The sequence below is a fragment of the Miniopterus schreibersii genome, assembly GCF_964146895.1.
Source record: "Miniopterus schreibersii genome assembly, chromosome: 2".
Taxonomy (NCBI): Eukaryota; Metazoa; Chordata; class Mammalia; order Chiroptera; family Miniopteridae; genus Miniopterus; species Miniopterus schreibersii.
In genome coordinates this window covers 178,033,638-178,060,551 of record NC_138102.1, presented here as the reverse complement: position 1 = coordinate 178,060,551, position 26,914 = coordinate 178,033,638, and the positions used below count along the sequence as shown (strand labels likewise).

The window sequence follows — 26,914 nt, the reverse complement described above, 5'->3', positions numbered from 1 at the left end:
TCCACACATGCTTGGAATTGATCATAATGCAGCTCACATCCTATAACTTCAGATGTGGTAGCTAGTTTCCAAGATGACCCACTATCCCCCATCCCCTAGGGTCCCCACTCTGGCCTAATCCCTCCCACGTTGCAGAGGGCTCACCTCGATAACCAATAAGACACTAAAGAAACAACACCGTGGACCTTCCGAGGCCAGGCCCTAAAAGCCATCGCAGCTTCTGTCCTGCCCTCTCTCCGTCACTCACTCTGGGAGACGTCAGCTACCGTGTGGTAAGGACATTAAGGTAGCCCTGTGGGGTGTCCACGTGGCAAGGAACTGAGGCTTCCTGACAGCCAGCCTCAGCCTCAGCTGCCGGGCGTCTGGACTGGGCCGTCTTAGGAGCAGATCCCAGGCGGTCTGGGTCTGAAGGCTCGGCAGAGGTCTTGACAGCAACCTCTTGAGAAATCCGAAGCCACCCTCCCCCAGCTAACGGCCTCCCCAGGTCCCAACACAGAAGCTATGTGAGATAAGAAGTAATTTTTGCTGTTTGAGCTGCTGTATTTTAGGTCACTCGTTACGCAGCCGTGGATAATGAATGTGCACAGACCACAGGCTCCGCTAGAGCGTCAGCGTGATTCATTCATCACGGGCTCTGGTCCCCAGCCCCGCCTCAGCACCTGGCCCGTATCAAGTGTTCTGTAAATGCTTATTAAATTATCCCCACTGAGCTAAACGGGAGTTTTTCTTTGCTGGCGAGGGTAGATACAAATGCAGATGGTTTTAGCTAATAGATGTGAATCTCATCTTTCCTGTTGCTGTGAACACCATTAGTAATAACATTAACAGTGAAGGAAAATAGCCAACAGTTACGTAGAGCACCAGAATTCGCAGTCCTGTGGAAGAGGGGCGTCATGTATGCCCATTTTACAGATGAAGAAGATTGAGGTCCGTAGAGGTTTGATTACATCCCCAGAGTGACCCAGCCTAGTGAGCGATGGAGCCAGGATTTGAACCCAGGCAGACTCCAGAGTGCATGCTGTTAACCAGTTTAAAAGCTAATATTGAGCCCTTACCATGTGTCAAGTTCTCCTGCCTCATTTAGTGTTTTTCCAAGCCTCATGCACTATGCATTGTTTTATTTTGTCTCTTTTATGGGCGAGGATATTGAGGCTCAGGGAGACGTGCTTGCACATGCAGAGGTGGTGGAGTTGGGGTTTGGAATCCAGCCAGTCGGACTCCCTGGCTTGTGCTCCTTCCATGACCCCCTCCCTGTGACATCTCCCAGAGCCCCCGCCCCACCCCAGCTCCTCACCCCCATTTCTCAGCAGTGATGTTCTGAATGCACAGGTCGGTTGCCAAGACGACCACTCAGAAACAACATGGAAGGCACATGACTGTTCAGACATTCTGCAGCTAGGATGAGTTCTCTTTTTAATTTTTAAAAATGTGTCAAGGTGATTTGTAACCCATAGGAAAATGTTGATCTGGGTAAGAAATCTATTTCGAGCAATAAATATTTCCAGGGTGACGGAGGAAAGCTTCCAGGCTACAATGAAAGGACTCCTTGGGAAGGGAGCTGGATGTACTTCTATTACCCTATTTTACAGATGAGAAAAGTAAGGCGCAGAGAGACTCAGAAGCCAGGAGTGGCCAACTCCAAGGCCTTTGTCCCTACTTGCCATGCAGTACAGCTTCCTGAGGAGTGAATATTTGGCGGGATGAGGGGTGGGGGGGCTCGGTTACGACTGTGCAGTAACCCAGAGCCGTGAAGAGCATGTCTGAATAGGCCAGGGGCTGTGGGGAGGGAGAAGCAGAGAAAGGAACATCGTTTCGGGAGAATGTCTTGGGCTGGGGGCCTGAAAGCTGGGGTGAGGGGAAGGACTCGGCGCTCATTCCCCAAACTTCGGATACTGGGATAACAACGCCTGACCTTTAGATTAGTTGGGAGGCGTTTAAGGAAAGTGGACCATAGAAAGCTCCTACCACAGTCCCTGACATCCAGTAAACTCAGTAAGTGCTAGATGGTGGTGTCCGTTGTCACCATTACTGGGGCATCCCAGTGTCTCCTGAAAATAACACCTTCAAGTAGAAATGGGCACCATTACCGGATAAAGCCAGCCTTTTCCCAGCCTTTTCCTGTCTATCAAAGGTCAGGAACCGGGCATCACCAGTGGGACGCCAGTTTCCTTAATGCCCCAGGTTCTAAGCGGTCCCCTGTGGGTGTGCGTCCTCTGTCCAAGCCTGTGCCTGGGGGCTGATGCCACTACCCTGGTCACATCTCCCGAGTAACTTTCCTAGGGACCACCCAGCACCAGATGAACCCCAGAATCACTTGCAGAACTTTATAGACCCTCCCCTCGGGGTTCACCCCCTCCCCCCGAGGAACTGGCCGCTCTGGCAAGGCAAATTTCCCGCAGCCCCCACTTTAAACAGAAACCCTAAAACCTGGGCGCGCATACGCTCCTTTACGTAAGTGCATCAGGCGGTATCCTTGAGCCCAGTTGCACGCCTGCTAATTAAATCTTAGAACATGCTGCTTAGAATTATTAACAGCCGTTGCAAGGGGAAGAATATGTCCATTAAAATAAACCTAACTTTCAGTTTTATTATCGTTTTAATTACATGAACCCTTTGGTGTGTTTATAATGGTAAAGAACATAACTAGGCTATTGCTCTGCCAGGGGCTGGCATCTCTGCAGGATCCTAGGGTCAGTCTGCATGGCACCCTCCATGGTTTCTCACCTTCCCTCGGGGGATGCTCTTCTGTCCACTGACCTTGTGACTTGGTGTCCCTGGTTGGATTGAAGTTTATTGCAGGGTGGGGGTGAGATCAGTACTAGTGTGGATTGCACCAGGAGACCACCCCATCGGTTGCGTGGGTGACCAGGCCCGCCCCGCCCCTTCTCCTAAGACCAAGGACATGCTTTCCCATTTGGAGATCTACCAGAGGAGGCTCCGAGCGTCCCGGTAGATCTCAGCTTGTGATCTTGCTGGTCTTTATGTAGAAACATAGCAAAAGGCGATGGGCAACTTACTTCCCCCGCCAAAACCACCTCCGTTCCCAGCCTCCCCTGTACTCTCAGAGGTACCTAATTCCTTGCCTTTATAGCAAACTCAAAATCCAGAATCCTCTGAGCCTTGGTGGTGTGGACAGATGTTCACTGGGCGAAGAAAACTGGGCTTCACAGAGGCCCCCTGGTGCCCACTCAGCTTTGCAATCCTCCTGGCAATTGGAGTGTTCTAAGCCCCTATTTAGAGAAAACTAAGGCTCCTACAGGCTCAATGACTTGCCTGAGCTCACACAGCTCATTCGCAGTGGAACTGGCACTAATGCCCAGGCTGTGGGGCTCAACCAGCCGTGCCTCTCCCACTGTACCGACCCCTGGATGCTTCTGCTCCCAGTGGCGGAAAAAGTCAGAAGTAGCATTTGGACCCAGGCCCGGCTAACTCTGCAATCATGCACATTCATCAAACATTTTTTGAGTAACGACTTGTTACCACAGTAAAAATGACATCATCCCTGCCTCAAGGAGTTCCAGCTCAGAGCTGGAGAGAGACATGGACAATTAGACACAGCATGGCCGCGTGCTGTGCAGAAGGAACGCGAACGGCCGGCTCTGGAGCCCGCACCCGCCTGGGGCACCGGGGACGAGGCAGCCAGGGGTGGTGCCTCCTAAGCTGAGACTTAAAGGGATCCCAGGATTGGGGGATACGAGGAATGTGATATGTGACTTCTCAGAGAATGAGCCATTTGGAATAAATATATCTGCTTCCTACTACAGGTTCTTTTCTCCCATAGATTCCTTCGTTTTCTTTGCGGACACAAACTCATATGAATGCTTCTATTACCTCTAATTGCGCTCTCTGACTTAACTGATTCTGTATTAAGTTGGGGGCGTGGGGTGACATTCAGGCCTGGGCTCATGTTGAGATTAATTTATTCCCAGAGTCCTACTGTTCTGTGATGTGTCCAAGTGTTAAAAGTAAATCCAGGAGTCGGGCGGCCGATTAGGGACACAGCCCAGGGCTCAGGGGAGAGAAGAGCCCGAGCTGAGCTCCGAAGGCTGGGCCTTCCGCGAGGCGTTTTGTAAGGCCTGCTGGAGGGAAGTGCTTGCAGAGCCCTCGGGCCGCGGGTGGAAGCTAATGCCAAGGAAGGGCACCGCCAAGGAAGGGCACCGCCAAGGAAGGGCACTGCAAAGGAAGGGCACCGTGGTTTGGGGAAAGACCGCAGACCTCCTCCCGCCAGGTCCCCACTGCAGCTGTGCGTCCTGGGGAATGCAGACAGCTCACTCACCTGCCATTCAACTGGCTGTTGGTCTGTAGGTCCACCCATCAATCCTCCCACCCACCCGTCCCTCAGATATGCCTTTTGCATCTCTTATGTATGAGGCATTAAGCTTTGATCTTGCCTTGTTATGATTAATCTAATGGCTGTGTTAGTTGTGTTCTGTTGGTCCCCCCGGGCCCTCTCTCTTCCCTCCTCCATCTACCCCGCTTTGTCCCCCTCGAGGCTAATGTATAAGTGTCACATCTCTGAGCTCACTGGGTGTGTCCAGCAGGCCCAGTGGGCAGGAGGAGAGAGCGGCTGGGATCTCTCCCTGTTCCATCTTGTGGGATTGTCACAGGTAGCCCCTGCCCCTCTACTGAAGGCCACCGCTCCTGTCAGGTGGCTTATTCACATGGCTTTCTCTCTGGGTTCCAGCAGCTGCAGGCCCTGGGCGGTCCCCCCGCCACACACATTGTTCCCCTTCCTGGGTGCTGCTCCGTCCTGTTACTGCTCCTAAGTTCTGCATACACTTCAGTTCTTTATTGTGACATGTAACTCAGATTATCCAGTTTGAGCGCTGTTCCCACCCACACCCTGACGATACAAGGCAGCGAGCACTTAGAAGTAACTGCCTTTTATACGTTACAGGTGCTCACAGTGGCCAAGCAAACTTGTCCAAGTTGACATTGTGATTAAGTGGCCAGGGCAGGATCCGAATCCAGGCGAGCCTGACTCCAGAACCCAAGGTTTCCTACTGGATTGTCTTCCAGAGACCACCGCCTTCCATGGGAAGCTGTTAAAGAGGCACAGCTACCTGAAATGGGGAGGGGGTCAGGGGCTCTACGCACTGAGGGTCTTTTGTGTACCAAGCACTCAAGTCCTTTCATCTCCTTCAGTTTCGACATTAACAATGTGATGTAGGCAGCACCTCCGTTTTATAAAGAAAGTGAGGCTTAGAGAGATCAACACCTTTTATGGGGCTGGAGTCCGGATATAAACTCTCTTGTCTTCCTTCCCTCCTCTGTGCTGCCCGGGTGCCAGGTGACAGTGACTACGACGTATAGAGTTCGGTTGTTTTTCTTGAGACTGACAGATGGTCAACAGTTCAGCCCATCAATTTATGGGTGTGTTTTTTTCCTGGTCAAAATTATACCCATTTATGCAAAGGACCATTGGAAAACTGAGAGTAAAGAGTAGCTGAAATGATATTTTCAAATAAACCAAAGATGAAAGCATCATATGGGGCAGGTTTGACAGGCGGAATGGGTCGGATGAGTTGGTGCAGGGGGTCCCTTCCCCGAGCTCTCCTCAATCAGCTCTGTGCTCCTACCTCGCCAGGTCTTGGTATGCTTAAAAAGAATGCTTAGTTTTCTTTATAGCAGCAATAGTTGTTCCTTTTAAAAAGTTAATAAAGATTAGCTAAATATATGTGCATACATATATACATACATATCTCTTTCTCTGTCAATCAATAAATCACACATCATGCCACCATTAGTCATTTGATGTCATGCTTCTATTTCTTCTTTCTCTGCATAAGTTTGTGTGGGTATATTTTCATGTTCTTTGATTATACATAAGGGTTATTACACAAAAGCCACTTTAAAACTTGCAACCAAGGTGTGTGCCCTTGACCGGGAATCGAATCGCAACCCTTCAGTCTGCGGGCCGGTGCTCTAACTACTGACCCACACCAGGCAAGGCTGTGTGACTTGCTTTCTACTACCCACCTGTAGGACATTAGCTGCTATAGCAGGTGAGGATTTCAGGGATGGCCCTCCATGGGCTCGTTCGGCACATGCCCATGTACGTGTGCGTGTGCACGTGTCTTTTGTTACGCAGTGAAGAGTGTTGCATAGATTATGACCAGTTTCTCCTGTGTGTTTACGTGAGAACCAGAAGGCAGTAACACTAATTGGTTTAATTACAGCTTCAAAATTAGATAAGTGTGTCCGGCTGGCGTGCTCAGTGGTTGAGCATCGACCTAGGAGCCAGGAGATCGAGGTTCGATTCCCGGTCAGGGCACATGCCCGGGTTGCAGGCTCGATCCCCAGTCGGGGGCGTGCAGGAGGCAGCTGATCAATGACTCTCTAATCATTGATGTTTCTGTCTCTCTCTCCCTTTTCCTCTCTCTGAAATCAAAAAAGGCATATTAAATTAAAATTAAAATTAAAAAAATAGATTAGCGTAAGCCTTAGTACCACTAAGTCATCTCTAATGATTGAAAGAAATACATCTACCTAGGAAAAAATTAGGTACCCTTTGCAAAATATATATATATATAAATATAGTCTGATTCCATTTTTATACTTTCATTTCTGCTTTAGTACATATTCTTACTTTCTCCAATGTACCTATACAATTTCTGTAATAACAGAAATGTTATTTTAAAAAATCTGAGTGTAGTATTTACATGTAATACTTATTTTATAAATACCACTTTTCCTCTCCCTTGATTCAGATACATTTTCTGCCCCAAAAACCTTCACCTGCCAAACTCTAAATTGCACGAACAAATCTGGAAGAAAATATTCACTCGTTTATTCAACAAATTTGTATTGGATACTTTTCATGTACCAGGCACGATTTATAATGTTTATGCAAAAAAAATGAATGTAGTGATTTTTTTTTTTTCCCTCTGCCTCTCCCTCTCTTCGCCGCCCCCTGCAGTCTGAAGTTTCCTGGATCCCCAACAAACATTACTCTGGGATTTACGGCCTGATGAAGCTCGTCCTCACCAAGACGCTTCCTGCCAACCTGGAGAGGGTCATTGTCCTTGACACGGACATCACCTTCGCCACCGACATCGCTGAGCTGTGGGCTGTGTTCCACAAGTTCAAAGGTAATTACTTGTAGCTGTTTTTTTTCTGGTATCTTTAAAGGTGTCACATGCCAAGAATAGTAATTGTATTTTTCAAAAATGTGAAGTGAACTCTTAATGAGGTCGTGTTGATGAAATGAATAAGGAATTAGAAATTCAGCTGAGTATCATGCCTGCTGGCCTTGGGAGCGCCCTGAGCCGGGATCCGCGTTTCTGCAGTAAGTGGAGAGGGAAGGGCTGTGTTCGTGGGCAGAGCCCGGTTTAGGGCGCTTTGGGAGAGACCAGTATCCAGGGTGTGTATTTGTATGCGGATGATGGCGGTTGACTTACCTGTGCGGAGACACACATTTCTCGGGTTTCTCTGCATCGAATGAGGCTGATGGCAGGGAAAGCCCGTGGGGCGGTGGAGATGCGTATTGATTAATAGGGTGTTTGCAAATGTCATGGCCTGAGCTTTCCTTCGCGTTGTGGTTTGTTATTTGAAAGGGGTGTGTACGTTTGGCTTTACAAGACCTTCCTTCTAGCCTGGTTCGTTTCTGCTTAGCTATTATTGTAGCTCTTGCCACTGCCTCAAGGTGCACGAGAGCGTCCGGGGGGGAAATCGTGAGCCCCGTGGGTGTGCGCAACTCTGGGAGCAGTGACAGGTTAGCAGAAATCTCGGGCTATGGTTTTAACCCCCTTTCCCCAGACGGAGTTATCATCTGTAGCTCCTTGTCTTCTGAGGCTGAGATCCCCGTGAGTGATTGTAAATTGACAGCATTTTCATAAATCACAGGGCATTCCCGTTGGTTTCTGTTTCCATTCGCAGGGAGGAGGAGTGAATCTTCCCCAGCTCTGGTCTCTGCCTGCTTCCTTCCTGGAGCCTCTCAGCTCTGGGCTAATTGAGAAAAGTCCTCAGCATGTCATGCGGGAGCCACTCTGACCCTCAGACTCTTTCCCTTATCAGGATCCAAACTTACTTTCCTTACCCATGTCAGTAAGGACACCGACAAAGATGTCATTCAGCAAAAGTGCTGATACTGCCCTAGCCGATCTGGCTCAGTGGTTAGAGCGTCGGCCCAGTCGGTGGGGCGTCCTGGGTTCGATTTTGGCCAAGGTCGTGTACCTCGGTTGCAGGCTCGATCCCCAGCCCTGGTCGGGGCTCATGCGGGAGGCAAGCAATCGATGTGTCTCTCTCTCATCATTGATGTTTCTCTCTCTCTCTCCCTTCCACTCTCTCTGAAAAGCAATGGGAAAAATATCCTCAGGTGAGGATTTAAAAAAAAAGTGCTGATACCGAGCGTGTCTCAGCTTTCTAATCCCTTCCTCCTAGAATGCTTGGACTGTCCATTGCACAAGTAAAGGGAAGCTTGGGGCATGCAGTGCTGTGCCGAGTTGAGACCAGGGTGCACCTATGTGTTGGCTTCCGTCTGCGTCTCTTTTCAAGTTCCCTGATCATTTCTGCTCATTTTTCTGATCTAATTGAACTCCTTGGGGGTAGGTTTCTTAAAAATTAGCTGGAAATTTATTCCTATTTTCATGCTGAGGTTCAGTATGCAGTGATGTGTTTATTTGGCAGCACTTCCTGCATCCCTACTGGGTGTCAGGCAGGTGGTGCATGAACAATGAAGGGGAGTGGGAATTACCACCTCTGCTGAAAGTTGCGGGGGTCAGAGAAGGCAGCTGGGAGGGCATCACGGAGGAGGTGATGGGCATCGTGCTCTGTCCTGCTGGATAGGAGCAGTGATCGTGTGCCGTAGATGCCCACATTCCCCTTTGGTAATGAAGGACTTATTTTGGGAGTAAAAAACTCCAGCTGCTGGGAGTGCTGCCGGTAGATGGCCCGCAGCTGTCAGCCTTGTTTGGGGGTGGCCTCTGGTAAGGAGAGTCACCTGCCCGTGTGGCCCACACCCCCTTCCTGGGGCACCCGTATCACACAATGACTGAGGAATGTAGAATCTTGCAGAATCAGCTGTAGTGCTCCCTTGAGACTGCCTTGCGGCTGGATTTCTCCCTCTGCCCAGTCCTGCTTCCTTCCCTTGGCTCTCACGGGCGCTTTTCCCGGGAGCTCTCCCTAAATTAACCTCCTGCATGCTAACTCCCGTATGAGAGTCGGCTCCCAAGAAATTCAACCTGCAGTCTGCATTTATAGCTACACGTCTCCCTTGGATAGTAAGTGTAACTCAGCAAAATCTCTGGGACAGGTGGTCACTAATTATGGCTGGGAAAGCACGTTTATTCTGCCAGGCGAGGACCTGCCGTGGAGCGAGTGGGGCCTGCAGCCGTAACCACACTCGGGTACCCGTGGCTCCCGAGGCTCCTGCTGCTCCCAGAGCTGGTCCACGGGTTTGGGTTTGGTGGGCTCTGCGATTCAAGGCCTTTCCTGCGGCGGAGCAGTGTGTGGGCCAAGGGTGGGACAGGGACGGGCTGCATTGTGTCTGTTCATTCTTTCCTGGGTTTATTTCTAGCGTTTGTCAGGCCCCCGCTATGCAGAGGAATAGATCAGATGGCGCTGTTATCTGAAACTGTTGAACATGGCACATGCCTTCCAGGAGCTCACAGACACAGCAGACTGCCTTACATTTTTGTCTGTTGGCAGCCAAGGAGTATAAAAACATCTGGGGTTTTTCTCAGGCTCGCCCTCACTTTTCTGGGAAAACACGGAGGTGAAAAGAAAACAAGTAAGCTCTTATTTTCTCCATATGACACTTTTGTACAAGTTTGGGGTTTGGGTTTTTTTTCCTTTCTAAACCAGACCAATTAGAAGCTAGGTCATGGAACGGAGGTTCCTGTAGGACAGACCCATTGGCATAGAACGTGCTCATCCAAGACGAGCGCTCCCCTCTGGGGAAGGCAATTGCTGTTGACATCTTTCACTGTAAACACTTTGAGTGACATTGATGCAATTAGGCCTTGTTAATTCGTCTGTGTTTTAGAACAGCTTGTTATCTGGGGCTGCAGCGCTGCTTATGTTCAGATCACGTATACTCTTGACTCCGTATGGCGCTGTGGGTCCCCCTTACCTAGGTTCATTATGTGGGGAATCTAGTAGGAAGCCTTTTAGCTTGGACTCGGATTCTCAGCCTCTACCATGGGCGGCTTTGGGGGTGCCTCCTGGGGATGTCCGTATGCTCCCTGACCCTCGACTTCACCTGACGCCTCCCTCCCCATGTCAGTGGCCTGCATACTTATCAAGAGCATTCCAGCCAATGGATCTGTTTTCAGAGCCACTAGTTCTTAGCAGAAAGACTCGGACATGCCACTGATGGCTAGAATTAAGAGTTTCCCATTCAGTCATATTTACTGAGCTTACTAGTTTTCGACTATTGGGAAGGTTGCAAGACTAAAACAAGCCCGATCCCTACGCCATATGAATGTATATATGATTGGGGGAGATACTCAATAAACAAACAGACAAGTGAAGCAGATAGTACAGTAGACAGTGATTAGTGCTCTTGAGGAAATTAGAGAAGATATAAGGGATGCCTGTGTGCCCGTGTGCCCATGTGTGTGTGGTATCAATATTCAAGTAGGGAGCTCATGGAAGGTCTTACAAGAGAGGTGACATTTAAGCAAAATCCTGAAGAAATAAGGAAGGCAAGTGTGCCAGGTGTCTAGGAAGAGTGGAATCATGTCCTAGGGATATGGAACAGCCGGGTAAAGTTTCAGAAGTTATGTGGCCTGGCCTGATTGGGGAATTGGATGGAGGTCAGCACAGAGCAGAGTGAGCCCCGGAGAGGGCGGCATTGACAAGGTCAGATCACGGGGTCTCATTTGTAGGACCTGGGAGGAGTTTGCCTTTCCCTTCAGTGATATGAGAAGCCATTGTCCGGCTTTGAGCAGGAGTGACATGACCTGATTTATGTTTTTAATGGATTGTCCTGCTGCCCTTTTAAGAGTAAGAGGAAGCAAGGAAACCATTTAGGAGACTCTGTGGTCACCCAGGAGAGACACATTGTTGACTCAGTCAGGGGTGGATTCATAGAGGTGAAAGATGTCATCATATTAGGAATCATTTTGAAGGTTGAGACGTCGGGTGTTCTGGGGATTGGATGTGGGAAGTGAAAGTGATGGGAGTGAGGATGACCCCAGGTGGCTAGAGTGGTGCGGCTGCACTTGGAGACAAAGGATCGCAAAAAGAGCAGGTCATAGGGAAAGATCGGGAGTTCGGTTCGGGGCACTTTAACGTGAAATGCCTGATCTGCTATCCACGTGGACATGGTGAGGAGGCAGGCGGATAAATGAGTGTTTGTAAAGCAAAGGAAAAGTAACTAATATTCCTTAAGTACTTCTTCTGTTCCAGGCACTGAGCTGGAAACTTTACACATTTAAAAAGCAAAATAAAGCGGGCCCAGGAGAGGTTAAATAACTTGCCGCGCTCGCGGAGCTATTGCACAGCAGAGCTGTTTGGCCCTGGAGTCTGCGCTCTTCTGGCTGCCTCCGGCCTCCTGTCCAGGCTTCCCGCTCTGTGGGGGAGGGGATGCCCACCGGCCTGGGAGGCAGGGTCTGCATTTAGCTCGGGTGTGACCACTGGTCGTGCTCACCCGCCACTCCTTAGTGCCGTAGTTTTACTGCCCAAAAAGTTGGAAATTATAGCTGATTTTAGCCATCTGGGGAAGCTGTTGTGGAAGCATAAATAATAAATTCACACCCGTAACTTGAAGCTTTTAGGAGAAAGTCATGCTAAATATTCAAGATAGTATTGTTATTTTGAAGGTCAAATGCCTTCCCTTTAGGAAGAGCGTGTGGCCATGGTGTAAAGGTCTGGCCCCCAAACAGGTGCAGGCTCTGAAGCCCGGGCGGGCCTCCCCCTGCTCACCCCCTCAGAGCCGCCGTGGGTGGGGGCGTCACTCCAGTGGGCATTTGTCAGAGCCTAATAGACTCACTGTGGACTAACATAGCTGATATCTTTAAGTCCTTTACTCTGTGCCAGCTACCCTGTTAAGCAGTTTATGGGTAGACTCATTTAATCCTCACAACCCTCCCACGGAGTAATTACTGGTAATGTTCCTATTTGCAGATTTGGGAACCAATGCTTAGGGAGGCAAAGTCGCCGGCCCTGTGTCTCAGCTCCTACGTTGTAGAGCTGGGATTTGAACTCAGGTCGTCCGAGTCCAAATCCGGTTCTGTTCCCCCCGCACCCTCCACTCCTCAGAAGAGGAGATGGCGGAGCTCGGAGTCTCTCGGGAGAGACCAAAGTTAGATACATGGGAGACTCCAGGTGACGGTGGAACCAGTGTGGAGAGGGTGGTGCCGAGGTGATACAGGGGTTCAGAGAGCAGAGGCACGATCGGGCGCAGAGGGCAGAACGGCTTTCCCGGAATTTGAGAAATAAAACCTTGGTTTCCAGAATCCTGGCCCTGCTTGTGACTTTCCAGAACATCGTCTTTCGAGTAGCTGTGAGCCCCGAGAGCTCTCCTGTGTGCCCAGCATGCTGGTAGAATGAGCCAGAGTCGGGGCTCACCCAGTGACCTGTGATCCAGTTACCTAACTTTTGAGGGCTCAAATGAACTCGAAACAGTGCCCACAGGGTCACTGTGAGTGATGCCTAAATAACAGGCATTGCTGTTCCCTGGTTCCATTTTCTCTAAGGACCCCCCAGAGGGCTCAGAATAACAGGATGGCCATCGTTGGCGTGTGTCTGCGCCATTCCCCCGCAGCCCTGTCCACATAACCATGGGGCCGGGCGACTATAATGCAGAATAATAGGAAGGCTGGATGTGAAGAACCCTGAAAGTATGACTTTGGAAAAGGCGTTTGTAGACCTTTTGTGACTATAATCACTTGCCTTGAAGGAGTCTTTTTTGTTGTTGTTTTTTAAATATGTTTTTATTGATTTCAGAGAGAGGGAGGGAGAAACATCAGTGATGAGAGAGTCACTGACCCGCTGCCTCATGCACGCCCCCTGCTGGGGACCGAGCCCGCAACCCAGGCATGTGCCCTGACCGGGAATCGCACTACGATCTCCTGGATCCTAGGTCGATGCTCAACCGCTGAGCCACGCCCGGCTGGGCTTGAAGGAGTTTTTAAACGCTTCTTGACATTTCTTCAGGTTTCGTCTTTATTTCTTACCTTGCTGTGGCTTGGCCCCCTCCCTTCCCTTTCTTTCTCCCCTCTTCTCTCCCTCTCTCCGTCTCTCAGTGGAGCGGTGGAGTAGGAACAGCTTTGCAAAGGAGGACACCGGGTTTCCAGTCCCTGCTGGCATGCTAACGGGGTGGCCTTGGCTGTTCATTTAACCTCTCGACCTGGCTCTGCACCTGTAGAAAGGAAATACTGCCATCTTCCCACAGTGCCATGAGGTCCGGCCTGGTGCAGGGAGGCCCTTTCCCCTCTCCTTCCTCTTCTCTGGCATCTGTCTGTCCTTACCTCAGGTGTCCCTTTTCCTTTGACTGTCAATCCCTCCCCTCATCTACCTCCAAATGAGCCGGGGGAGGGCCAGCTGGTGTGGAAGGAGTCAAGGACGGTCCTCCAGGAAGACCCTGCGCCTCACGCGGGTCAGATTCCCCTGGTCATTGCGGCTGTCCCTCCTGGGCCAGCCTGGCGCGGCCTCTCGGGGCTCGCCGCGGACAGGGCTCCACTCGTCTCACACCCGCTCCCGACCCTTCCTGAACTGGAGGGACTGTTTTGCCGCAGGGAAGGAAAACAGAAATTTAAAAATGTACAGATTCTCAAATAAAGTACATTACGGTGACCCCAACAGCCCGTGTCTACACGGGTGATGTGCTGTTAGAACTCTGGAAAGAGGGCGGCTGGGCCCGAGGTCTTTGTTATCCGTCACAGCATCCGGCAAAAGGCTGGGCATGTCGGTCTCATCTGTCCGTAGTTTCAAACACCCTCCCGCACTCTTCCTGCTGAGACAGCTCCCCTTGTCTTGTGTTGTAACTTCTGATCCCGAATCGGTTTTCCTCTTGGAAAATTCCGCCGCCTGTGGTTTCCTCCGCTTCCTGTCACCGGGCTGCCTCCGTTCAGAACCCGGCCCCCGGCCCCCGGCCCTGGACTCCGGGATCTGTCCCCTGCTCTCCCCTGTGACGAGCCAGCTGCTCACCGCTGGGGGAGCCGCAGGAATTTTACTCCTGGCTAACGGGGTGGAGAGGTTTGAATTATTTTCAGGTTAACTTGGAAGTGGACCTGCCTTCTCTTACTATATTAGAAGCATCATTCAGCTTCCCCGAGCCTCTTGTTTGGCTGTTGTTCTATAAAAATGGGGGGCTAACACATGAATAACTCCCCTACAAGCTGTATTTGAGCGGTAAGTCAGGAAACGGCTCTGCCTCGCTCATGCTGAATAAATGATAATTCCCCTCTTCCCTTCTCTTCTTCCTCAGCCTGACACCCCTGAGACACGGGGACAGAGCCTGCCTGCTTTCCTTGCCACCCCTTCCCTGTCCCCCTTCCCTCCTCCTGCCCTTCACCTCCCACCTTCATTCAATCACCCCTTCTTTCATTAATTCATTATCTTTTGAGCCCCAGGACCTGCCCTAGACCCCGGGGATAAAGTAGAAATAATGCTGATTTCTATGAAGCGCTTTCTGCGCGTCAGGCACGGGCCTATCTCATTTCGTCTTTAACTACCTTGCTCAGGATCGTACAGCAACTTACTGGCAGAGCCTGGATTGAAGCCAGACCGACCCCAGGCCAACCCCGGAGCCCACGCTGTTAACCACGAGAAGCTGGGTCCAATCAACACACGGTTACATTAAAGCGAGGGAAGTACCTTGAAGGGGAGAGCTCAGGGTGAGGGAGAGTTGCATTTTGGGGAACCTCAGGAAGGCTCCTGAAGGGTGGAGGTGTGGGACACTCGCCTCCGTGGTCCCACTGGGAGGAGATGCCACATGCAGCTGGCCACACACCTCAGTGGGAGAGCACAGGCTGTGGGGTGGGACAGTCCCAGGCCTGACTGTCCCATGCACCTGATGCTTGAGCTTCTCAGTCTCAATGGGAGTAATATTTCAGAAGCAAAATATGTAATTTGCCTAGTACTTTGCAGGTATTTGTTATAATCTCAGTCCTCCAATGCAAATTTTCATATCATCTGGTTTCTGAAATTGAGGTGACTTGCGAAAGCAACTTGACAGGTTGGTCTTTTCCTTGTGGAAAATGTTTTGATGCATCCTACAGCCAGTCGCCTCTCAGAATCCGGAGACGATGGCCTTGCTATTTGTATTAGTATTTTCCCAGTTGGTCCTTTGATCTGGGAATAGTAGAGGACAGCTGCAGAGCGGGGAGGGCTCTAGGCAGGGGAAGAAGCTGAATCGGGAGGCTGATTAGGCCAATAATAAAGAAGAATTTTAGGGTCTTAGCAGGACACTCCTTGATTACCTTTTATTGTGTGATGACCACAGGGTCCTCAGATATTTGTGCTGTTGCTATTTTTGGTAAATACATGACTTAGTGTCTCCCATGTTGGAATGGTTGCCATCTCCTGATGGGCCCTCCCACTGTGGAGACCGATTGCTAGTTTCCTGAAAGTGAATCTTCATGTATATTGAGGACATGGAGAGAGGGGAGGTTGAGGGACATGGACCAGAAACCTTTCAGATTTTTTTTTAATTTCAGAAAGAGACATCGAAAAGCTTAAGCATTAAACTCAGAACTTCAGGATGCTGCTCTGCCCACAGATCTTCTCTACTCATTCAGACATCGGATAAGCATTTGTCGAACACCTACAGGATACCAGATGTAGAAGTTATGCTCAGTTCATTAGCAATCCATGCAACTAACTCTTCCTTCTTTGAGAAAATCAGATACTTCTGGGAACATTGGAGGGTTGCATGCCATTCCTGTGAATTATTTAGCTAGATTGCTTTTCTAACATTCGCTGATATCAGCTGCTGTGAGTCTAGGAGACTTTGATTGTGAACGTAGCTTTTGTGGATGCACAGAGGGGACCCAGCTATCCTACGTCATTCTGAGGGAAGGAGATGAGAGAGCAGGCTGGGACCAAATAAAGGCACCGGGGACTGCGTGGGGGTGACAGTGAGAGACGGGTGCAGAACAGGTGGTGGGGACATGGAAGAAAAAAAAGGCCTGTAGAATGAATTTAGGGAGACAAAACCCATCCTTAGAATCATATGCTCAGTAGAAAACCCCCCTTTTTTTTTCTTCTTTGCTCTCCAAGTATCTTGGCCGAAAGGGCCTTACATGCAGGTTAGTTCTGCCTGTGGTCTATATTAGCAACACATCTCATTGGATTAACGGGCACCTGAGAGCCAAGCAGTCACCTGGTGACCATGCGCAGCTGTGTCCTTTGAGCAGTGATTCTGAGCTGCAAGGTGGAGGTTAGCATTCAGTACCAGAATCTTCCCACCTTGCAAAGGTCCAAGGCCCACCCCCACTTCCCAGCAACAGCCTGGACACCACCAGTGGCTTGAGAATCGAGACTTTAGCTCAGGGTTTCTCCACTTAGGCACTGGTGACATTTGGGGCTGCATAATTCTTCACTGCGGGCAGCCATCCTGTATGTTGTTGGATGGTTAGCCTTGTCCCTGGCTCTACCCAGTAGCACCTGACTCCCTAGTTGTGATCATCAAAACTATGTCAAGGCGTAACCACGTGTCCCCTGCGGGCACAGCCTTTCCCTGGTGCGAACCCCTTGTTGCCCCTGGTTACTGATGAAAATCCATCATGATGGTCTGGCGTCAGGTGCGGTGGTGGTTTTAAGTGGTTGATGATGAAGTGAAATCGGAACATTCCACAGCTTGTGAATTGTTGCGTAACCCGGAGAGCCCTAACCATGGGCCATTTGCATGCCTTTCTGAACCAGCCGTGGGTCCAGGCTCCTACTGGCTTTGCCTCTGACATCCATATTTCTCTCGACTGCTCCACATTTGCCTCGCAGACGCTCACACTGTGAACTTTCCCCCTAGAGCCACAGATAGTTGGCCAGCACTGAAGATCCTCTTTGGGATGATAGATAAACGCATCCCTTTCCCTGAACCTGGAAGCATCCGTGATACCAAGGGAAAGCATGGCTGAATTAACCAGACTCAAAAGCATTCGCATCCATAGAAGGCCACGGATTCAGTTAGAACCCACTGGAACTGATGGGTTTTCCTCCAGATGACAAGAGGGGCCACCTGGCTGCTTGTCTGGATTCTCCCGCAGGGAGGAAACCTGCGCGTGTCGTTCTGTGACCAGCACAAGGACACGGGACACAGTTGATTTTTCCTCCCTAAGTGCATATATGTAGATTATTAGCAGCATCTAATATGTGACAAGGATGGACGTGCCTGTCCAGGAAGACAAATAGCTGTTCTCTCCTCTGCGCACCGCGCTGGGCTCGCCCATCTGGAAGGAGGCAGTGGGCAGAGCTGTGTGTGCAGGATCCTCATTGAGATGGATGGAGGGGCGCCGCGGGGACCCTGTCAGCCGGCGTAGACCCGGTGAAGCCACCAGCTTCCCTAGGAGCAGAAGGGTATCTTTTCGCTAACAGTCACCTCCACTGGAAAAGGAAGCCCTTTATTATTATGGTACATTTTAGGGGGAACTTGCTTTTACAAGCTGCCTAGTACTGTCCAAACTGCATATAGTCTAGATGTTCTACATATACAGGGTGTCCCCCCCAAAAATGTACACACACTTTGAATAATTATAAGGGCAGTGTTTATTAAAATATATTTCATTTTCAACATATAATAGAATCTATAGACAATTGTATATACATGTTTGGGGTCACCCTCTGTTAGCCCCCGGCATCCTCACAATAGTCCTGACAAACGGATAGTCCAACCCCTTCTTCACAAGAGAGGGAATCTAATGCTTAAACAGATTAAATAATATACCCAACTCACGTAACTAGTAAGTGGCAGAGCCACCAGGGCGCTTATTAGAAACTCACACCCAGGGTTTTTCCTGGGGGCTGGACCCATGGGCACCCTCTCTCTGGCATATGCCAAAACTGAATCCTCTGGAAGGAAAGCAGGTGCTCATTATGAACTATAATGTTTGCACAGTTTAGACACAGTGGGCCATTCTTACCAGGGAGTAGGGGGAGCCTTCCTGGGACCCAGGTTTGCCCGTGGCAGCCAAGGGCCGACTTTGCAAGCTGGCCTTTGTAAGGATGCAGTCGCAGGCCTCTGCTCTGCCCAGCCACGCCGTCGGAGAGTGATCACAGAGACCTGAGAGCCTGACCAGAGACACAGGTTCCAGTTTACATTGTGTTATAGTCCCTAGTTCCAGCCATGCTGCAAGCAAAACTTCCCTTTTCTTAACGTCTTAAGTCAGTTTAAGTTTCTGTCCCTTACAACCTTAAGAAGCACGTTGGCTAATAGGACCCGTTCTGAATAAACAGTGTTCTTGTTTCACTTCTTTCTCACACGTCCCCATCACCTTTTCCCGGCTCAGACAGAGAGGGTCCTCCTTGGTGACCAGGACTGGCCTCTGATACCCATTTATAAATTTTTGGTGCATGGAAACATTCCCTTTAGCATTTTAGAGGATTATTTTGTCTACATGAAAAAGATAAGTTTGGGAGCCTATTTATCCACAGGTGTGACCTAAACTAAAAATTTGACCCGGCTGAGCATCTCCTTGATCTGCCCCTTACAAATGACTCGTCCCTGGGAGCTTGGCCGCCGCCCGGGCGGAGCAGCGCCTCCAGCTTGGGCTCTGTCCTGGGCTTTCTTCCTTGTTTGGCCTAATAATGTGCCATCATTCAAGCAGATGAGGCATGTCCCTTCCTGGGACATCCATTTAAAAAGAAATCAGTGTTTGTCCCAATAGAAAGGTGACATGTTGGAAGATAGATATTCTCTGTCGTCTGGTACAGAAGCAGCGGGAAGCAAGGAAGCTCCTGGGCAGCTTCACCGGCGGGCACCCGTGTGGCAAAAACGAACTGGAAGGGAACTTAGAGACTGGGGACTAGCTCAGGGTGTTTCCTTGCATAGGTCAAAAAGGTCCAGAGGGTCTTTCATTTGTGTGCTCAGGTGTCTGCGTTATCGTTAGTAGCCTTAAGCCAATCCCTCTACCTTTTTGATGCAAGGATGTCTACTCAGTGACTGTTCATTGAATGACAGGTGAAGGCAGGAATGAACCTGCGAAATAAATGGCTTTGGCTGGGTGACCTCAGTGTTGCTTTCAAGTGCATGAATCTTACACAGATTTACATGGCCAGGGAGGCAGAGCCAGGCCACGTAAAGAAAGAGTCCCTTTGGAGCCTTTGTTGCCCTCACTCCCTGCATTTACCTGCTGGTGAATCCTGCCAACTGCAGCTTCAAGGTGTATCCCAGTCCAGGCCTAGTAGATGCCAAAAATTAGTGATTAATTAAACAAAGCAAGGCCTTCAGCCTCTGTGTCCTGGGTTCTACAGTCCTTTCCCCTCGCCCCTTTCTGCTCCTGGAACGGATCACAGATGCCCTGGAGTCACCCAGGGAACTTGGACACCGAGGTTATGTCCAGGCATGAAACACTATCTAAGGCAGGGCTGGAGCCAGAGAAAAGGCAATGACAAAATCAGCCCCCAAATGGGTTCCCACGAGAATTTAGATCTCCTAAGAGTGAACGGTGACCCGCTGGCTTGGCTCAGACAGAAGCTCAAAGTATAACATTTGGCGTCTAGACCCAGGCCAGAAGTCCAGCCTTGTCTCTGGAGAGAGATATGGAAGCAGCTGTATCGGGAGGCCGGCTTTAGAATCCCTCTCGATGCTTTTCACAGAAGCACACAGTAGGTCTCATCCCCAGTGTTGGTTTCTCTGACTTAGGTTTTTACAGATGCATGGATAGCCCATGACATCAGCTCTGTATTTTGTTTTTGTTTTTGTTTTTTATTTGGGAAATAAAATGTTTTCTTTGAAGAACCATAAGAAGAGAATTCTAGACAGGACAAGGGGCCAGCAACATAAAGATGCCCCTGGGCACTGTTGTGATAGTGAAAATAGCTTCCTCTTCAGAGGCAAAAGCGAAACTTTCCTGGACCCTTTCAAGGGGAGACTGCTCTGTCTCGGCCATCACTGGGGTCCAGGAGGCCAGTGGTACATCCATGGGCCCGGGTCATGAATAAAACAGCAGGTGTTCGTATCGGCACAAAGGAGACACTGAAATGCCTGTGTGTCTACCACCTAGAGTTGGTTTTCATTACCATTTCAGTGTTTTTCCTTTCAGGCACTTTTTCATGCATATAAAATTGCTTTTAAAAAAAAAAAAAAAAAAAATGTGGAACTGAGATATTATAATACTGTTTGTATACTAAGATTATTCTTCTTAATTGCATATCGTGGCCGGGCTCCCAGGTTCAGCACTGGGTCGTTCTCACGCCTCTCTGTCCTGTGGCGGGCTGTCTTACGCGTTTGCTCAGGCCTTCTGTTTCGCAGTCTTGGGCTGTTTCCCACTGTTTTCGGGATTCTGACAAATAGCAAAATGCTAGTCCTCTCTTTTGAACGCTGTAAGGCTGTGGCCCTGAGGCTGCACACGCACAGATGTCTGTAGATGCTCTGAGCTCAACAGTGCAGTGTCTCGGCTACGGAAGGAGTCAGACGGCCTCATATTCAAGTCCCAGCCCTGGCTCAGCGTGACCTTGGATGGGCCAGTTAACCTCTCCCTGCTGTACATTCCTCGCATGAGAACCAGGCCCCTTCTCTACCAGTTCCCAGAGGCTGGCCGAAGGATAGGTCCAGATCCTCCACCTCTCTGCTCCCTTTACTTCTCCCAAATGCCGTTGTCTCCAAGGTAGAATCATCTGGGAGCTCTTGAAGAGGAATGATGCCCAGGCCTAGCCCTTACCAGCCCAGTCAGAATCTCTGGTCCAGGCTCTGGACGTCCACATTTGTACAAGCCCCTTATATAAAGCCGAGTTCAGCCGTGGTGGAGACTCACTGCCTGGAAGTCAGGCCCGGGATCTGCTGGCTGCTGCAACAACAGGGGCCTGTGTCCCAGCGGCTTTCTTCACGGGGTCTGCTGGTGGGCGGGGTTGTATCTGGGACGAAGTGTTTGGAGACGGGATTAAAATCCTGGCACTTGTGCCTCCTAGGGAAATGTACCGACTTCTTTATTTTGTGTCAGGAGCTCAAACAATGATCAGAATCCACCCCGACATCATAAATACCAGAAAAGGTCAGGACTGGGCTGGTCTCGGAATCGAGTGCACACAGCCCAGCTGGGGTTGATAGTTGGTCAACTCTAACTTGTAGCTGGCACAGGGCGTCGGGGTGGGGGGGAGCGAGACTTGGCACACGGTGCCCAGCCACAGAACGGTGGCTCGTGTGGCTCTGTGGCTTTTGCTGAAGGAGCAGTGCCCTTTTCTCAGTGGTCCTCCTGGACTCATTAGCAGAGTCGGCGTGTGGTTATCTGTAAGGTCTCTGCAAATGCTCCTAGGAAGGGAAGGGGGTGGAAGGCGGGAGGCGTTCATGTTTACTAAGCTCGTATTTTGTGGGGGCTTTCCCGGGATGGAAGGACTGGCCCCCCTCACCTGTCCCATGGCCAGCCGGTGGCAGAGATGGAAATCTTGTCCCAGTCAGCAAAACCTCAAAGGCTGTGTTTTTTCATCAGAACTACACATCTTAAGAGTTCTGTGGATTTAATTAGACCGTTCCTGGATAATCACCCCTCGATTGTGCGAATCAGAGGGAAATCCCATCGCAGGCTATTACAGGAACTTTCCGCGCGAGTTTGCCGGGCCAGCCTAGGTAGTGTAAGGTACACCTGAGCAGGTTCCTTTCCCCGGTGGGGCTACGTGGGAACCCTACTGGCTCCTTTAATAAAAGAACATCCTGACCCTCAGGGGTGGCCGTGGAGTGAATGTGCTGCGTAGACGCCCGCGGGCTTGGGGAGTTCGCCTGCCAGGCCTCTTATTAAAAGAGCTGGCAGGAGTCCATTGCCGGCCTCTTTTTATATGAGTGTAGACATAGGACCATCGGTTCTTTCCACACCTTTTAACTGTATCCCACCGTAAGAAGTACATTTTACATCACAATCCAAAAAATAGGTGCCTGTGTCTGTGTACACATACCTCAATACATATATACACACACATATACATATGTGCATCTATACATATATGTACATACATACATCTATGCAGACACATCGTGTCGATGTGCAACTAAATCAATATCTTCATAAACAATACTTAACCTTACTGTGTTCTTTGAATTTTTATCTGTCTTCTGATCTGTTCAACATATTTTAATTTTTAAAAATGCTTATCAAAACCCACTAAATTATTTTTACAGCCCTCTAATGTACTACAAACTCTAGTTTCAAAAACCTTGGACTAGAAGATCTCTTACAACGTCTTTGACTCTGTGTTGGCATTTTGAAAATTCCGCGGAGCTGCCAGTAATCAGAGAGATCATAAACTCATTTTCCAGAATCCATAGCTGGAAGGGGTGGCCGTGGGGATCTCATTTAGGCTGCTTCCCTCTCGCCTGGCAGACCTCCACAGAAATGAGCTAACGTGTGTGCCAGTGTCACGCACGGTGGCTGGCACATAGTAGGGGACACCATGCGTCTCCTCCTGTCTTCCCAGGTAGATGTCCTGTTTTATTGATCTCTGTGTTCCTGCAGCTTGTGTAGCGCTCAGCATTGGGCTTAGTAAACTGATTGGGGGTGGGGGTGGGGAAAGAAAAAAAAATGTGGCTTTTTTTTTAACCTTTGAAGAAGATTGCACAGCCTGCCTTGATAATGCAACTCGTTTATTTTTTAACTAGCTTCACCTCAGGAGCATGTATTGGCGGCCTACTGTGTGCCAGGGAAGGTTAGACATGGCAGGTACTAGACAGTGTGCACGAAAGCAAAGGGATTCCTGTTCTTTAGGAATTTCTGTAAATGGAGACGGGAGAAAGAACTAGAAACAACTGCAAGGTTGTGCGGTCATTGCTTGTGCAGAGGATTTAACGGACCGAAGTGCGGTGGAGGCATTGAACACGGACAACCAGTTCTGCTCAGGAGTGACGGGAAAAGATTACAGAGGAGAAGCACACGATTGGGGTGTTGAAGGTTAAGTAGGAGTTTTTGAGGAGGCCAAGTAGAAGAGCATCCAGGCAAAAGGAGCACCTTGGAAAAGGCATGGAGGGCTGGTCCTGCGGGGTAGGGTTGGGGCATGGTGGTCGTGGCTGAGGCCAAAGCCCGGTTTATGAGGGAGCAGGGTGTTTAAACATTTTGCTTTGGGGCCCAACACTCAGGTCTGGGTCCCAGGCCCTCCTCTTTCTACCCGTGTTAGGCTGAATAATGCCCACCAAAGACATCTTCTTCCTAAACCCAGAACCTGTGGAAAGTTAACCTGCGTGACGGAAGGAACTTTGCAGACGTAATTGGTTAGGGATCTTGAGATGGGAGATTATCCTGGACTCTTCTGGCGAGCCCTAAATATAATGAGTGTCTGTGACCCGAAGAAGATGAAACTCTTTCTTCAAGTCCAGAAATACGTTGACACCAAAGCCGATGTTAGTTCTGGTCTCCCATACGCAGGAAGCCCAGCTCTGCCTAGGAGGTGGCCGAGACCCGCTCTGGGGCAGGGGGCAGGTGTGTCACTTAGACACACAGTGTGTTCTCCCCCCGCTCCCTCCTGGGCCTTCTCTCTCCCCTTACATGTTTTGTTTCTGCTGTAATAGTTTCTTTTCACCAAGTGGCCAGTTACTTTCTCTTTGTGTTGTGACCTTTCTTTAATGGGGTTGGCATCTGGGCAGATGGTGCTACCTCCCCAAAAGGAGCCAGGGAACTTGAGACTCCGTGGCACTCAGAGTCTGGGTCAGAAAGTGTCCCGGATGAGCCAGGGGCGTGTTAAGTCATCTTGGTGGAGAAAGGCGACGATTGTGGTTAAAGCTGGCACTTATCTTAGAAGGGGGTCTCTGAACTGATCTCCATCCCAATACCACCCATCAAGAGTCACCTGAAATTGATCTCCTAGGGGAAGATATTCCCATCCGCCCTTGGTCTGTGCTCCCACTGCATCACCTGCCTGGCCCTTGGGAGCCCCTGTCACTGTGCCAGCGTCTCTCAAGGCGGGTTCTGAGGACCACTGGCATCCTTGGGAAAGCAAACTTCCACGTGTAGCTCCCTAGACTCTTTGGGGTTTACCCTCAGGATCCATCCATGTTGTTAAGCAGCTTCTTTGATGACACAGATGGTGTCTTGGGGCCACACTCAACCGTGAGCTGCACCGGAGCAAGCCTTGCTTTATCAGCACCTCGCCCGGGGTGTTTTTTAAATTCAGCAGCGGATTAATTGAGTATTTGATTAATTAGTATATTAAGAGAACAGGAGGAAGTCCAGGAAATACAAAGGTCTCGTTTCCTAAGAGTAAAGAACAGAATAAATCAGTGTTGCCCTGTGAGATCACAACGGTCCAGGATCTAAAGGCTCGTATTCAGGGTTCCCTGCGTGCCCTCCCCCGGGGCCCCGTCTGGTGCCGGCGCTCTCCTGCATTGTGCACACTGTGACCGCACGCTTCAGATCTTACGTACACTGCAGAATTTTAACCTCAAGCCAGACCCTTAGCTGGGGAACCTGCCTGACATGGGCATAGAGGCCTGTGCTGGGTTTACCCATCTGGTGACCGCCTCCAAAGGCCCCGAGTGCGGAGGAAGCATCGCCTCCTCTCTGAAGTCCATGCTCCTTTCCCCAAGCCAGCAGGGTCCCCCTCCCTTATTCGGGTGTCACCTCCGGCCAGCAGACCTCTCGAGGGCTCTGCGTTGAGCTTACTGAAAATGCTCAGGCGCGGCAGGCGTGTGGATCTCTCTGGCGTAAGTGATGAATGGAGTGACCAGATTGTGATGTCAGCTCTGCTGCCTAGAAACTGACTTTATCTCCCTGCCTCCGATTTTTCTCAAATCTCAAAAAATGAATGTTAAGCAGCGGGCCATGCTGTGAGGGAAGGAGATGTTCCGAGGGGGGCGGGAGGTTCTTCATGATCGTTTCCAGCGTGTGGCGTAGGGAGCGATTACTGGGCCCATCCTCCAGAGCTGTACAGGTTTTAGTTAACTTCGCTTTGATGTTTTTTTCCCTTCCCAATACTAAATTTTTAACAGGCATTTATTTACTGGGTCTTTCTTCAAGTATTTTACTAGGTAAACCCATATCTTTTTTTATAGTAGCTTTCTCAAGAATTAATTCCGATGTCGTAAAATTTACCCTTTTAAATTATGCCATGCAGTGATTTTAGTGTATTCAGATATTCAAAGTTGTACAGCTATCACCACTTTCTAATGTTGGGAACATTTTAAACACCCCAGAATAGGTACCTCTTCCTCCTTAGCAGTGAGTCTCCCTCATTCCTGCTCCCGTGAGCTCCTGTCAACCACTAATACTTTCTGCTCTAGAATTTGGCTATTCTGGATAGTTCCCATAAATAAAATCATACAGTATGTGATCTTTGGTGGCTCCCTTCACCAGATATAATGTTATGTCCAAGGTGCACCCGCTTTGTAGCATGGTACCTGCACTCAATTCCTTTTCATGGCCAAACCATGTTCTATCACGTGGATTTTAAATGCATGCATCTGCTGACAAGACATTTGGGTGGCTTTTTTACTTTTCTGGCTACTGTGAATAGTGCCGCGGTGAATATTTGCATACATAGTTTTTGTGTGCACATATATTTTCAGTTCTCTTGGGAATCTACTTAGAAGTGGAATTGCGTAGTCATATGGCGACTCCATGTTTCACATTTTGAGGAAATGCCAAACTGTTTTCCAAAATGACTCTACCATTGGCAAGCCTGCGTCTTCCGCTCAGCCGTCCGTGTGCTAAGCTTACCAATACCACGTGTGTTCCCTGAAAGCCAGCTGACAGGGCCGGTGAAATGCAGGTGATGGGTGTGGAGCCAAGAACTGCGGGGCCTCCCCATCCCTGCAGCCACGTGGCACGGTTCAGACCCAATGAGCGGGTCCAGTGCGCTGGGCAAAGACACAGCCTCCCGGCTTTAGGTGGCCCCTTAGGAGCAGATCGAGGTGTTTAGGCAGGATGATATTTAATAGATAAATTTCCATGTCTGGGGCCAGCATCCTAATCACATATTATGTATCACTTGCATTCGTTTCTCTTTATTTTCAGTGGCAGGCAGCAGATTTATTTGAGAGGCTATTTCTTGCCTCTTGCAGCTCACTTCTGTCCCTTTTTTTACTTTGCACAATAGTTACAATCAAAATTCTTGCTACCATCAGCCTCTTGGGGAGGTCACACCTTCTAGGCTGCAAATCATGCGGATCCCAGGGCCCCAGGCACAGTGGCAGCATTTGCGTGGGGACAGTTCCACTGCAGACATGTGTCTGTGAGCGTCACTCTTCAAGGATCCAGCAGAGCATATTGTTGCCGGAAGGTCAAGGGCCCCTCCACTCTTGATGGCAGGGAATGTAATGAGACCTTCTGCAGAACCGGGTCAGGTTCGACTCCCGTCTTCCTTCCTCCCTGTCCTGGTTGTTATTTAGGACAACAACACATTGCCTGATGGGAAGATTCTGAACAAAAGATTAACCATGTGGACCCTTGCAACCCAGAAGACCTGTGTACTAAACTAACAAATGCTAAACATCTCCGTGGCAGCAGCCTTGGTGCATTTTAGACAGAATTCTCTGGAGTCCCTTTTGCCTGGTTTCTTTACCACAGCAAAAGACCTCTGCCAATCAGTTAAAAGAATAGCTGTTCCTGGAGAGAAAGCCCCCCGTCCTCTGTGGGCCACCCCGACCCCTCCAGCCCTGTACTGTGCCTGCTCCCAGGGCACTGAGCTTGACTTGTGGCTTGTGTTTGACTTGAGGTGTCTTTGAGCTCCACCTTGCAAGTTTGGGTAGACCAGTGACTCCAGCCAGTCAGGGAGAGGGAAGGGACTTTCTCGGACCTCCAGGGGTCACCACATTTCCATTTCCTCCCACCACCCGCATTGGAAAGAGATGAGCTGACGTATAAGACCTCTGGGTTGGAAGACAGTTGTCTGGCAC

General features: G+C 49.8%; 1 protein-coding gene across 6 annotated transcripts in view; it reads left to right on the top strand.

The window, feature by feature from the left end:
- The window catches only part of LARGE1 (LARGE xylosyl- and glucuronyltransferase 1), a 401,066-nt gene that overhangs the window by 238,684 nt on the left and 135,468 nt on the right, over positions 1-26,914 (top strand). For all 6 annotated transcript variants that reach the window (XM_081128709.1, XM_081128708.1, XM_081128710.1 and 3 more), the window contains exon 6: positions 6,920-7,091. In XM_081128709.1, the coding sequence (XP_080984835.1) occupies positions 6,920-7,091 (172 nt within the window). The remainder of the gene's footprint in view (positions 1-6,919; positions 7,092-26,914) is intronic.